The sequence below is a fragment of the Scyliorhinus canicula genome, chromosome 9 (assembly GCF_902713615.1).
Source record: "Scyliorhinus canicula chromosome 9, sScyCan1.1, whole genome shotgun sequence".
NCBI classification, from domain to species: Eukaryota; Metazoa; Chordata; class Chondrichthyes; order Carcharhiniformes; family Scyliorhinidae; genus Scyliorhinus; species Scyliorhinus canicula.
This window is the reverse complement of record NC_052154.1, coordinates 192,986,921-193,001,044: the sequence shown is the minus strand read 5'-3', so window position 1 is coordinate 193,001,044 and position 14,124 is coordinate 192,986,921. Positions and strand designations below refer to the sequence as shown.

The window sequence follows — 14,124 nt, the reverse complement described above, 5'->3', positions numbered from 1 at the left end:
CCTGCACATCTTTGGACTGTGGGAGGAAACCGGAGCACCCGGAGGAAACCCATGCAGATGCTGGGAGAAAGTTCAGACTCCACACAGACGATCACCCAAGGCCGGAATTGAACCCGGGTCCCTGGCGTTGTGAGGCAGCAGTGTTAACCACTGTGCTACCATGCGACAGATTACATGGGACAATTTAATTTGAACTCCAAAATCATTGAGTGCACCATATGCACCATTGAGTGTATCACATATTGTGTGCAGTTTGGTATCTGACAGTGACACTAAGCTACCTTTCCTCACACCAGTTGTAAACACTGAACGGCAACACATCACACAGCAACTTCCTTCTATCTCAGTCCAATTTCTCTGAAGACACCTTTCTTCATAAACACAAAACATTAGTTTTGTTTCATGCTGTTTGACAGTTATGCAAGTTGTAACAACAATGAATTCACCAACGACCATGCCGTAGCATCACTACAAAGTTCATGTCTCGTGGAGCTACAAATTCCAATGTAATAAAGTAATTGTATTTTCTTAATGGTTTCAAGAACAGATTGCATTTAAATTACAATGTTATCCTACAGATATATTTGAAGGCATTTCACACCTCTGGGGTGGAGACCACCTTGCTGAACATGTATAAAATATAAAATGGGGACTCAATCATTCACACACAACTAAAAGCACTTGAATTCTGGATTTTTCCTTTAATCAATTATTTCCCCACCAAAGACAACATGAAGGAAGACATATGTTTGTTTATAAAGCAGGTTTCCAGTTTTTGGAATGTCCCCAAACACATCACAGCCAATTAAGTACTTCTGAAGTCACTGTTGTCATTATTCAAGTGTGCCAGCCAATCTGGATCCTATAAAATGACTAGGTTGTGTTTTAATGGTGTTGGTTGAGTAATAAATGTTTGCAAAGCCGCCCAGAGAATCTCTGCTCTTCTGTGAATTGTACAATGGCTTCCTTTCCATTTGTCAGTCGAATGTGGTCTTGGGTTAAGACTCGATCAGAAAAGATGGCAACTCTGACCATGCAGTCTTTGGGTATTGTTACTGATGTTTTAGTTTGGATTATATGCACACAGTTTCTGAGTTAGTCTGGAACACTCAACCTTTTGCCTTTGGTTCCAGTGATCTCACTGGACTGAGGTAAACCTATATACCTGCCAAACTGTCCTTGTGGGAATACGTTTGCATTGTATGTGTTTGTTTTCAGCTTTCAAATTGCATCAAAGCCTTGTGTGTTTTAAATTAATATAGGCCCAATTTTTGCACTTCCTGGCGTAAATCGTACTGAAGCAACGTGCTTTGGGGATTCAAGCTACCATTTCCCTCCGGATGTCACAAAACGTGGTGATTATGACCATAGCTTCGCAGCAGACATTTTCTGGGGTGGTACTTTGTTGAATGACTGCCCATTAGAAGAACGAAGAACTAACACTTCTCATTCTCCAATGAATTGCATTAACAATAAAACTGATGACAAAGCCAACTCCTCTTCGAGACCTTTCAACAACGCCAAGACGTTTAAAGAGGTTGCATCTTCAAGCAATGACGTTATTTCTGTCGGAAGGAATTGCTTTAAATGTGAATATTGTGGGAGGAGATTTTTGAGCCAAGCACAGTTGACAATGCACAGACGCACTCACACCGGAGAGAAGCCATACGTGTGTAATGAATGCGGCAGAGGTTTTGCAGAGAAGTCCAACCTAAATGACCATCTTCGAACTCACACAGGTGAGCGTCCTTATGCTTGTACTTTTTGTGCGAAAGCATTTCATCGGAGTACGCACCTAAAAATACATCTCCGTCGCCACACTGGAGACAAGCCGTACAAATGTGATGATTGCAAGAAAACATTTGTGGACTCCTCCTCCCTTCAGAAACATAGACGATTTCCCTCAGGTAAGATTCTCCCCGTCTGGACTTCCAAACCACTTGTGATTAAGCACCTCATAAGATGCCGCTCTGCAAGATCGAATCTTGTGGTATTAGTGGCAATCTGCTGCAGTCGTTTAAGAATTGGTGGACAGTTATCAATGGATTTGGATTTTCCTTGAGGAGTGTCCCTCAAGGATCAATGTTGGGACCATTTGTATTTCTCACTTTCATTAGTAACCTAGCTGCTGATGAGGCGGGGGGAGGAGAGAGAGTAATTTGTAAATGATACCACCGTGTGTGTGCTGGGGGGAATGGTCCTACATTTGGAAGATTATGTTTATCTTCAAAAAGTATCTTATTAATGCACTTGGGCAGGATTTTTCTTTATTCATTCAAGTGATGTGGGCTGGCCAGGATTAATTGCCCAGCCCTAGTTCTCCTGGGGAAGGAGGTGGTGAGCTGCCTTCTTGAGCCGTTGCTGTCCATGTGGTTTAGGTACACCCACAGTGCTTTGGGGAGCGAGTTCCATGATTTTGACCCAGTGACAGTGAAGGGACAGCCGATATATTTCCAAATCAGGATGGTGAGAAGCTTGGAGGGGAGTTCCAGGGGGGTACTGTTTCCATGTGTGTGCTCCCCGTGCCCTTGTAGAAGGTACTGGTTGTGGATTTGGACGGTGCAGGGATCAGAGGTGAAGCCTGTGAGAGAGTTGGATCTTTCCTGGCTGGGGTGGAGATGAGAACAGGAGGTAGGTACCCTTGACTAAAAATCTGGGTCAGTATAATCTAGAATAGCTCAAATCACCTGGAGCAGTCACAGAGAGGAATTTTCCAGATTGCGCCCCCGGAACTGGCCTGGATTTAAAAAAAAAAAAAAAATTTTTTGCCTTGCCAAGGAGATTAGTTGGTTGATGATGGGTAAGGTGTGTCTTTATCCCGACGTGCAAGCTATCACAACTCTTGTGAGACCAAGTAGATGGACCAGTGAGTCCTTTTCCTATTCTGTCTTTACATTAAATATCATTTTGGTTGAGAACAATTTGAAGCGTGGGGTTTATAATTGACACAGGCTGAGGGTTACTGTGCTGTGCAATGACAGGATGGAGATTGGTATCCATGAGTTCCCAAATGTAATGGTGAAAAGATGCAGGTGTGAACCATGCGTTTCTCCCCAGTGGGGAGGTGGAAACCCAGCCATGTTTTGAACACCTCTAAATGGATGGTTGACGTTAGGGGGCTGCACTCACTGTACATGTCTTGAGGAAAACAACCCTTTGGAAATGATTGGTCATAGTCATAGAATTTACAGTGCAGAAGGAGGCCATTCGGTCCATCGAGCCTGCACCGGCCCTTAGAAAGAGCTCCCTACCCAAGCCTACGTCTCCACCCTATCCCCACACTTCCACCCTTTCCCCGTAACCCCACCTAACCTTTTTTTTGGACACTTAAGGGCAATTTATCATGGCCAATCCTCCTAACCTGCACATCTTTGGACTGTGGGAGGAAACCGGAGCACCTGGAGGAAGCCCACGCAGACAGTGACCCAAGCCAGGAATCAAACCTGGGACCCTGGAGCTGTGAAACAACAATGCAAACCACTGTGCTAACATGCAGTGGTAAAAAAAACTCCACTCACCACAACTTTAGCAAGTTACAGCAAGTAAACACCCCGGGAAACATACTTCCCAACAATCTGTACAGATTGCTCCCCTTTATCACCCCCCCCCCCTCCCCATCACCCACCCTCCTGTGACGAATAGCCCCTCAAACATGGTCACAAACATCCCCCACCTTTTCTCAAACTCCCCTGCTGAGCCCCTTAACTCATACTTTATCTTTTCTAACCGTAGTACAGGTCACCCAACCAAGCCGTTACCCCCGGTGGCTTTGCCGACCGCCACTCCAGCAAAATTCGCCGCCGTGCAATCAGAGAATCGAAGGCCACAACATCGGCCTTCCTCCTCTCCATGAGCTCCGGCTTCTCTGAAACCCCAAATATCGCCACCAAGGGGTGCGGGTCCACCTCCTCCTCCACTATCCTGGCTAAGACCGTCAACACTCCCACCCAGAATCTTGCCAATTTTCCGCAACCCCAAAACATGTCCGTGTGTTTCACTGGCCCCCGCCCAGACCTCTCTCACTCATCTGCTACCCCCTGAGTCATTTGTACCCTGTGCACCACCTTCGACTGTATCAGGCTCATCCTTGCACAAGAGGAGGTCCCATTTACCCTTCGCAGTGCCTCACTCCATAATCCCCAATTGATCTCCATTTCCAACTCCTCTTCCCATTTCTGCTTGATCTTCACCACCCGCTCACCTCCCTGCTTCCCCAGCCAATTATATATATCCCTAATTCTTCCCTCCCTTTCCACATCCGGAAGCAGCAGTCGCTCCAGCAGAGTGTTTCCTGGCAACCGAGGGAACCCCCTCCAGATCTTTCGTGCAAAGTCCCTAACCTGCAGATACCTGAACTCACTCCCCCTCGGCAGCTCTACCCTCTCCCTTAGCTCCTCCAGACTGGCGAACCCTTCCTTCAAATACAAATCCCTCACCTTGACCAGCCCCACTTCCCTCCACCTCCTGTATACACTATCCATCCCCCCCGGCTCAAACCCATGATTCACACACATCGGCGTTAGCACCGACATCCCTCCCATCCTGAAATCCTCCTCAGCTGATTCCATATCTTCACCGTGGACTGCACCACTGGGCTCCCTGAATACCTACTCGGAGCCTTTGGCAATGCTGCCGTCACCATAGCCCTCAAACTAGACCCCTCACAAGATTCCACCTCCATCCTAACCCACTCTGAGACAGTTGTAACTATCTTCAGGAACGCGAATAATTCATGCCGTGGGAACTATTGAAGTCCCTCTTGTTCGGGAAAAATTCTGACATGCTTTTTCCAGAATTGCCTACTTCCTGTGGCTGAGGAAATCCTTCCAGAAACGCAGTGTGGCTTCCAGAGAAACTGCCAACAAGTCAAGAAAAATGTCAAGACTATCAGGAGGAGGGCAGCACGGTGGCCTAGTGGTTAGCACAGCTGCCTCACGGCGCTGAGGTCCCAGGTTCGATCCCGGCTCTGGGCCACTGTCCGTGTGGAGTTTGCGCATTCTCCCCGTGTCTGCGTGGGTTTCACCCCCACAACCCAAAAATGTGCAGAGTAGGTAGATTGGCCACGCTAAATTGTCCCTTAATTGGAAAAAATAATTGGGTAATCTAAATTTATTTAAAAAAAAGAATATCAGGAGGAACTCTTTGCTGCATTCATCAATCTGACCAAAGCATTGAACTCAGTAAATCCCCCAGGGCTTTGTAGATTGTGATCCAGAAACTTTTGGCAATCCTAGAAATGCTTCAATAACTGCCTTGAGTGGGAAACCTGAAAGAGACCCCTTCAAGATCAGGATCATGCAAGGCTGTGAGACTTTAAAATCTACCTGACTGTGGCTGTTTACATCTGCAAAGATCAACGTTGTTTGGTGTCAGTATTAAATATCATCTAAGTGGAAAACCGAGACTTCCGGTGACGGCGGGCGGGAGGCAGCCGCACAATGGAGGGCTCCCGTTCGGGGACGGCATTTCCGGGGCTTTAAGCCCGGTCCCAGGGTCCACGGAGGCGGCAAAAGCAGGGAGAAGGCACAGTGAATGCACAGTAAAGGAAAATGTCGAGGGTGAGCAAAAAAACAGCCGTAAAAAAAACAGCTGAAGGTCCGTCGGGGAGTGGAAAGGTCACTGCGGGGTCACCAAGGAAAATGGAGGCTGGAGCACCAGGGGAGGCCGCATTGCTTATGGCTGAAGAAATAACTAAGGTGATGGCTGTGGAATTCGAAAGGCAGTTTACAAAACAAATGGAGGCAATGAGGAAGGAGATGAGGGAGGTTTTGAGTGTGCTGGTGGAGGAGGCGATTTCCCCGGTGACGACGGCGGTAGCGAGCACAGTGGCGGAGGTGCGGGAGCAAGGGGAGGCGCTGAAGGAAGTGGAGGAGACATTATTCCAGCACGGTGATCAACTTATCTCGATGGGGAAGGAGATGGGGACGGTGATGGAGATTAACAAGGATCTGCGAGGAAAAATGGAAGACCTGGAAAACAGATCCAGGCGACAGAATTTGAGGATTGTGGGGCTGCCTGAAGGAGTTGAAGGACCGAGGTGACCATGGGCGGTCCCGGACTCCTTTTTCTTTTTCTCCTTTGTTTTTTTCTTTCCACCGTGAGAGGGTTTGTTTTATTGGATGCATATATTGACAGGTGGGCAATTGTTTGGGGTGGTGGGAGGATGGGGTCGTTGTTATTGTTAAGGGGATTGATTTTGTATTTGTTACCGTTTACTGTCGGTGGGTGGGGTGTAAATTTTGAAGGAAAATGTGAAAACGGAGAATAAAAACATTATTTTAAAAAATAGGTGGAAAACCCATTAACCAAAGTCGCCTCCATGCCAAATCTAAACTAACCACCCACGTCCACTCTATTCAGGCCTCGCAGTATCTTGTACATTTCAATAAGATCCCCTCTCATCCTTCCAAACTCCAATGAGTACAGACCCAGAGTCCTCATACGCTCCTCATACAACAAGCTCTTCATTCCAGGGATCATTCTTGTGAACCTCCTCTGGACCCTTTCCAAGGCCAGCACATCCTTCCTTGGATACAGGGCCCAGAACTGCTCACAATACTCCACCTTTGTATCTTCGAATACATCATATTTGAATCAAGGGACAGCCGATGGCGACGAACCTAATCAAACTGTGAAGGGAGGCTTATTGGTTTGAAAAGAAATGCTGATTCTTGCATTTCAGAAAAAGAATGAGGTCAAAACTGATTTTGGATCATGGCACAAAACCAGTGGTATTGGATTGCCTGCCTCGTCACAACAGTGCCTGGCATTTAATTCCATCGACTGCAATAGAACTGAATATCAGGTACTGCTTATAACAAGCAAGCAATCCGATATGACCTGCTTTGTGCCACTCCCTTCCCCTCTCTCCACCCCAATAAGTTTTAACAAAAGAAAACCAACTCAGGCAAAGACAAAGAAAATTGCAAATGCAACACGATGTATACTTTCTTTTTTTTTTAAATAATATTTTATTAAGGTATTTAAAATTTTTTAGAACAGTAACATAAACAATGACATCAACATGGTAAAATAAACATATCCCGCCCCCCCCCAGCCCAATCTTCACACACCTCAACCATACGACAATCCCCTCCCGCCCCCTTTGGAATACTGCATCTGCTGACATTTTAATTTTCCCTGAGAAAGTCGATGAACGGCTGCCACCTCCGGGAGAACTCTAACATTGACCCTCTTAAGGCAAACTTTATTTTCTAGAGACTGAGAAACCCAGCCATGTCACTAACCCAGGTCTCTACACTCGGGGGCTTTGAGTCCCTCCACATTAACAAGATCTGTCTCCGGGCTACCAGGGAGGCAAAGGCCAAGACGTCGGCCTCTTTTTGCACACAGACCGCCTCGTCCGCTAGCATCTCCACAGCAGGCGTTGCCCTCTCTCCACACTAACCCGTAGATCCACCCAGTGCGGGACATGATCCACCACCTTCGGTATTAACGCCCTGCTCAGAACAAAAAAGTCGATGTTAGAGTATACCTTCTGGACAAGTGAGAAAAAGGAAAACTCCTTCGTCCTCGGCTGTGCAAACTTCCATGGGTCTATTCCGCCCATCTTTTCCATAAAACCCTTCAATTCCTTTGCCACAGACAGCCCCCTCCTGTCCTGGATTTTAACTGGTCCAATTCCGGATCAATGACTGTGCTGAAGTCCCCTCCCATGATCAAGTTATGTGACTCTAAGTCTGGGACCTTACCAAACGAAATGAATAAAATGAAAATGAAATGAAATGAAAAAAATGAAAATGAAATGAAACAGTATTTAGTTCCATCGACTGCAATAGAACTGAATATCAGGTTCTGCTTATAACAAGCAAGCAATCCGATATGACCTGCTTTGTGCCACTCCCTTCCCCTCCACCCGCCTCATAAATTCCACGTCGTCCCAATTCGGAGCATATATGTTCACAAATACCACTCGCACCCCCTCCAGCTTCCCACTCATCATTATGTACCTACCCCCCTTTTCTGACACAATTCTCCCTGTCTCGAATGCCACTCGTTTGCTGATGAAGATCGCTACCCCCCCTGGTCTTTGAGTCCAATCCTGAGTGGAACACTTGGCTAACCCACCCCTTCCTCAGTCTCGTCTGGTCTGTAACCTTTAGGTGTGTCTCTTGTAACATTGCCACGTCCACCTTCAGTGCCCTCAAATGCGCAAACATGCGAGCCCTCTTGACCGGCCCATTCAGTCCTCTCATGTTCCATGTGATCAGTGTGGACGGGGGGCTTCCAAACCCCCCCCCCGGCCGACTAGCCATCACCCTTTTTAGGCCAGCCTCGAGCTCGTGCCCTCCGCTTCATCGAGTCCCCACTCGGGCTGTCGCCGTTTCCGACCTCCCATTTGTCCCCTAGTAACAGTTTCTCCCGTCAGCAAAACAGTCTCCTCCCCCCCTGCCAGCAACAGCACTAGAAACCCAATCCCCCAAGTCAAGTTCCAGCTTAACACCTGCTCACGCCCCACTGCGCTTCCAAGAGTCAGCTGAAAGATGTATACTTTTACAAGCATAAACGGTTGGTTTTTATTTCCCTTGGGCTCGCGAGAGCCAAATAGTTAAAATCTTTGCAAAAAGTGTCCGTGCGAGATCGGGAAACTTATTTGAGGCAAACAGCAGTGCTAATGTCTAATTGAAGTGGAAGGAAAATTGTGTAAAGGTGGAGGGTGCAGGTAAATGCCTTGTGAAATGCACCAGTTCTTGTTTCTATAAACTCTTCCTTCCCCTGCCCCCATGATATGTGTCCCTTGGTGGAATCCCTGATCTCAGCTGTGCCTACCTGGAGGGAAGAGCTACATTTCGGCACCTACTTATACCCGAGTGTGAAATAGATGGATTCTTTGTCCTGTCAGAAAATTGAGATACAACACTCCTGCATTGTATGCAGTCGGGGAATGACTAAAAAATTAAATGCCAAAAAAAATGTTTCTCATGTAAATAGCTGTTCATTCCCTAAAATATATTCTTGGGCACTAACATGTCAGATAAACTAACGATAAATTATCAAAAGCATGACTATTTATGGGCATCAACTCATTTCTAAAATGGAAATGAACGCAATGTTTTATTCATTGTCTTATCTTTTTTCTAGACTTATGCAGTTCGCTGAGCAAACAAAACCCTGAAAAGAATTTGTGTGACCCAGAAGTTTCCGTGCATTGTAACCCCACCCGTGCTACAGACTGCAGTAGGTCTGAAAGAAAGCCAATTGCCAATATTCACGTTGGCAATAGTAATGGAGTAAAATCCGAACCTTTTGATTACACGTTGATATCAGAGAGTGGGAGGTATGTAAAGAACAGTCCTAATACGCTATTTAATGAGTGGTTACTGACTCCTAAAATCAAAGTGGAGGAGGAACCAGCTCCAGGTACCAACTATCCAGTAACTATTTCCGCTCAGCAGACAGCTCACCATTTGTAGATAGACATCTCCAAAGACTCTGCAGTCACACGCAACAGAATGTAGCTGTAATGAACATTGTTCTTCACACACACAAAAAGTGACCTTACATCTGCATTTCCAGACAGTTCAACCAACAGAATCCCAGCTGAGAAAATCCTCCCAAGAGCAAGATACTAGATGATGAAGTGTTGCCCTTTGACAATGGACATTTTGGCCAGAAAGTGTATCTTCAATGTGGCAGAAGCAGAACAAGCATCGCACAAATCATTCAGCAGCCCTTTCAGTACATGACCAGCAATAATTCAGAAGCCGTTACTTCTAATTATGTGATATGTTCCATTTAATTTATTGAAACTTCTTAAACATTGTAGAATAGTCTTTTATGTATTACAAATAATAGATGAAGATTAGCCAAAGAAAGATGCACACTTCCAAACCACAACCTTTCACATGTGGCAACAAAAGAAAAATCTTGGCATGTAGTTTATCCTGTAACTGAATGAAAGTGCTACAGAAAATATACTGCGCTAAACCCAGAGACTGAATTAATGGGTGAATTAATTTTTAACTCGCTCAAAACCCATTCACTGGCAAAGAGTTAAAATTGGGCCCCCTATGTCAGTGTTATTTAGTAATAACCATATTCCAGATGTACTCCTTTTATTTACACAGGTTGTGTTTTTTTTTATTAAGGTCCTGCTTTCACAACTTCAGAATAAAAGAAGAGTTTTACTTAAAGTTCCTTCAGTTTGTTTCACTTCTATGCAATGTTTTGGTCTGCTTTAAATGCTGGAAATATAAATAGAAGTCGATGGTGGGAGTAAAATGAACAAAATCCAATCAAAATAGAAACTGGCTGGGATTTTCTGGTTGACCAAGCTGGTGACGCATTCCCACCGTGGGTTTTGCGGCAGTAAGGGGTGCGTTCAACAGGAACGGGAAACCCCATTGGCAATGGGGGGACCAGACGATCCCTCTGCTGGCCACTGGCAGGGTGCCCTCCGCCTCTGCAGAACACGCCACAGAGGGGGAGGACAACTTCACCCCTTGAACAATGTTGTCTATACTTGTAATTTGTAAAGTAGGAAGTAATGTTTAACTGTAGAGCAATTTGCAATAAAACATTTAAAACAACGGAGAAGATTTTCCTCTACCTGGAATTAACGTACAAACTTACAGCAGCGATACAGAAACATCGGGTGAAGAGAAGCACATTGGGGCGGGGGAGGGGTATCAAGTCTGGAATTTCCAAATAAAAACAGAAAATGCTGCAAGGATTAACGCCCAAAATATTAACCAGTCGCCTTATTGCAGATGGTGATGGGCCAGCACTGCATTTCCACCCTTATCTATTTTGTTGTAAAATTCCTACAATTGACAGCAATTTGGCTATCCAGTGGAAATAGCTTGCTAACCGACAGGGCAACTTCATTGCTGTATCTGAAACCAGCTGGTTTAGTTACTGCCTGAAAGTATGACATTTGGAAAGAGTTTGCTGAATTCCTGACGTAACATTCAGCAATTATAGTTGGAGCTGATGAAGTATGACTTGCAGAGTTCCCCACAGTTACTGTGAGGAAAGGATCTTTTCATCACTTACACTTCAGTGCAAGGGTGGCAGAACTGCATCACACTATCAGCTGTTTTCCAAAATGAATAAAATCATTGTAGTTACTTTACAAACAAAAATAATACAACCCATCCATAATAAATTGATGGAGGTTTCTCTGTGTGCTGCACATTGATTTTCACCAACAAGGTTGAAATCCTTCAGGCATTTAGAGAATTGGGGAAGTTAACATTCCAGTGCACAGATCTTTATTATTAAGTATCCTTTAATTTGTAGATTTGGCAGTGTGTAGACTAGATGTTGAGTACTTAAAGTGGAGGTAATCCAATTCCTCTGCATTTAATGGGTTGATATCAATGGTTATGTCTATTGATATGTGGTACACATCTATATTATAAGGAGTTATTCAATTTTATTATGGAAGAACCTGGCTCTTTTCCAATTAACTCCATGTTCATGCAGCTGGACTTCAATTTGAAAGTAAAGGCAAAGACCTTGAGGGTTACTACATCTCGTTATACCCTTGTCAGTTCTTGATTATTAACCTTCAAGGCTAATGTATTCTCTGCTTTGAAGTGGATAGTAAATGCCACATTAAGTTGGCATGCTTGTGATTTGGTTTCCGTTTTATTGCATATTGGTTATTGGTTTTAATATAAATCTAATAGGCAATATTTAAAATACATTTGCATCTAATTTCTGTGCAACTTTCACACTGCAAACAACTTAACTAATATTCACAATGATTATACACTATTATATAATGATGCACCCATAAGTGATATAACAATGGTGCTCTGACAACCAGTTATATAAAGAGGCCGGCGCTTAGCATTTTGTTCAGAGTGAAATTTCTCGCTGGATTCTCAGAAGGTTTTCCACACTGCTTTTCAGTTTAGTTTCCTCTTTCTCCTTGAGTGGCTGCTTTAAGATTCCACATACTCCTGTTATTCCCAGGACACAGGGGAGACTTAGGAACACATCACTTGTGATATTGTGCTCATCCTAGTGTATCAGAACAAATATCACGTATGTTACTTTGAGGTATCTTTAAATGCAAATTTTACACTCACACAATAAACAAATGCAGCAGGTTATTAAATATGCAAATGAGGAAAAGAAACGCAACTTTCAAACACGTCATCATTCCAACAAGAAATATTGCTTTTACACGCTAGAGGGTTGAGCGAGTTCATTGGCTGATAAAGGAAACACATCTTTGGACAAACTGATGATTTCAATGTCAGCTGATGTTAACATTGGGCCGCACTGATCTCTGCAACCATTGCAATACTTACCATTGGAGGAACACTGAATATGTGCCCTCCGACAAAGCCTGATGATTGGGCATGCTGGGAGCACCATGGATAGGGAGTGGTGGTGGGGAGAGACTAGCTTCTCACAACCAACGTACACCTTAAAGTGACGAATAGCCAGTGGGGTACTTGAAGTACAGTCATTGTTGCAATGGAGGAAATGCAACCATAAGATGCACACAACAAACTTCCAGTGACAGTGACTAGATAATCTTTTTAATGCAACGTTGATCATGCACAATAGGGTGACTCCTACTCTTATTCAAGATAGTACAATGGTGTTATTTTGCTTCCACTGTACAGGCAAATCCCAGGGGGAGGGGGCTGGATTTTAATATCTCATCTGAAATCTGCACTTCAAGCAGTGCCGTGCTCCCTCAGTATTGCACTGAGCGTCAGCCTTGATTTTTATACTCAAGTCCTGGAATGGGACTTGAATTCAGAACCTTATGATGCAGCGGCAAATGTGCGATCCACTGAGCTGCAGCTGGTACAAATAGATGATACTCATTGCTGGAATGCCACAAGAGGAACATATTTTTTCAGCATTCCCTGTATAGCATTAAGAGAACGACGATCATTGTGGCTGGCAATGGATGTCCCATGTTTGACAAATTTATGTCATTACTTCTTAAGGCAGCTGTACTGTTGCACGTTTCAACAGTGCCTCAAAGGTGGATTTTGCATAGTTTAAATCGGCACTGAACCATTGGCTTTCCTGTTGTATTGGAACTATCAGTAAATAATGTACTCGACGCAGGTCTTTGCTCAGAAAATTGTTTCCCTATGGAGGCAGCTTCATGCTAGGGCACCAGTCTGGGGGCGTTGGCAGCTGCGCCTCTGCCGTTCCCGCCGGAACGGTACTTCACCAGCCCCGTGGTGGTGGCGGCCCTGAGAGTCTGGGGGCAATGGAGGAGACATGTGGGAGCAGAGGGAGCATCGGTCTGGTCCCCAATCTGTAATAATCACCGGTTTGCCCCGGGAAGTATGGATGGGGGGTTCTGGATATGGCGGAGAGCAGGGATTGAGAGGATGGGGGACATGTTTATAGAGGGGAGCTTTCCGAGTATGAGGGCGCTGGAGGAGAAGTTTGGGTTGGCGAGGGGAAACAAATTCAGGGATCTGCAGGTGTGGGACTTCCTACGTAAACAGGTGTCAACCTTCCCGCTCCTACCGCTAAGGGGGATTCAGGACAGGGTAGTTTCCAGAGGGTGGGTAGGAGAAGGGAGCGTCTCTAACATTTACAAGGAACTTATGGGGTCAGAGGAGACGCAGACCGAGGAGCTGAAGCGCAAGTGGGAGGAGGAGCTGGGAGGAGAGATAGAGGATGGTCTATGGGCGGACGCGTTGAGTAGAGTAAATGCGTCCGTAACATGTGCCAGGCTCAGCCTGATACAATTCAAGGCCGTTCACCGGGCTCACATGACACTGGCCCGGATGAGCAGATTCTCTGGGGTGGATGACAGGTGTGTAAAATGTGTGGGAGGACCAGCAAACCATGTCCGAAGCTCAGGGGATTTTGGCAGGGGTTTGCAGATGTCATGTCCACGGTGTTAAAAACAAGGGTGGCGCGGAGTCCAGGGGTGGCGATTTTCGGGGTGTCGGAAGACCCGGGAATCCAGGAGGAGAAAGAGGCAGCCGTTCTGGCCTTTGCTTCCCTGGTAGCCCGGAGACAGATGCTATTAGCTTGGAGGGACTCAAAGGTCCCAAAGTCGGAGCCCTGGCTATCAGACATGGCTAGCTTTCTGTGTTTGGAGAAAATCAAGTTCGCCTTGAGAGGGTCAGTGTTAGGGTTCGCCCGGAGGGGGCAGCCGTTCATCGA

At 45.5% G+C, this 14,124-nt stretch overlaps 2 protein-coding genes across 20 annotated transcripts in view; one reads left to right on the top strand and one right to left on the bottom strand.

Moving 5' to 3' along the window:
• The window catches only part of LOC119971978 (zinc finger protein 665-like), a 65,118-nt gene extending 54,964 nt beyond the window's left edge, over positions 1 to 10,154 (top strand). For 12 of the 15 annotated variants that reach the window (XM_038808383.1, XM_038808379.1, XM_038808377.1 and 9 more), the window contains 2 exons: positions 1,263 to 1,907; positions 9,103 to 10,154. In XM_038808383.1, the coding sequence (XP_038664311.1) occupies positions 1,263 to 1,907; positions 9,103 to 9,434 (977 nt within the window). In that variant the 3' untranslated portion in view covers positions 9,435 to 10,154. The remainder of the gene's footprint in view (positions 1 to 1,262; positions 1,908 to 9,102) is intronic. The other 3 variants (XM_038808382.1, XM_038808389.1, XM_038808391.1) reach the window with 3 other exon arrangements.
• LOC119971980 (L-lactate dehydrogenase A chain-like) overlaps positions 9,733 to 14,124 on the bottom strand; it is a 42,716-nt gene continuing 38,324 nt past the window's right edge. For 4 of the 5 annotated variants that reach the window (XM_038808397.1, XM_038808395.1, XM_038808393.1 and 1 more), the window contains one exon: positions 9,733 to 11,991. In XM_038808397.1, coding sequence (XP_038664325.1) covers positions 11,827 to 11,991 — 165 coding nt within the window. In that variant the 3' untranslated portion in view covers positions 9,733 to 11,826. The remainder of the gene's footprint in view (positions 11,992 to 14,124) is intronic. The other variant, XM_038808392.1, reaches the window with a different exon arrangement.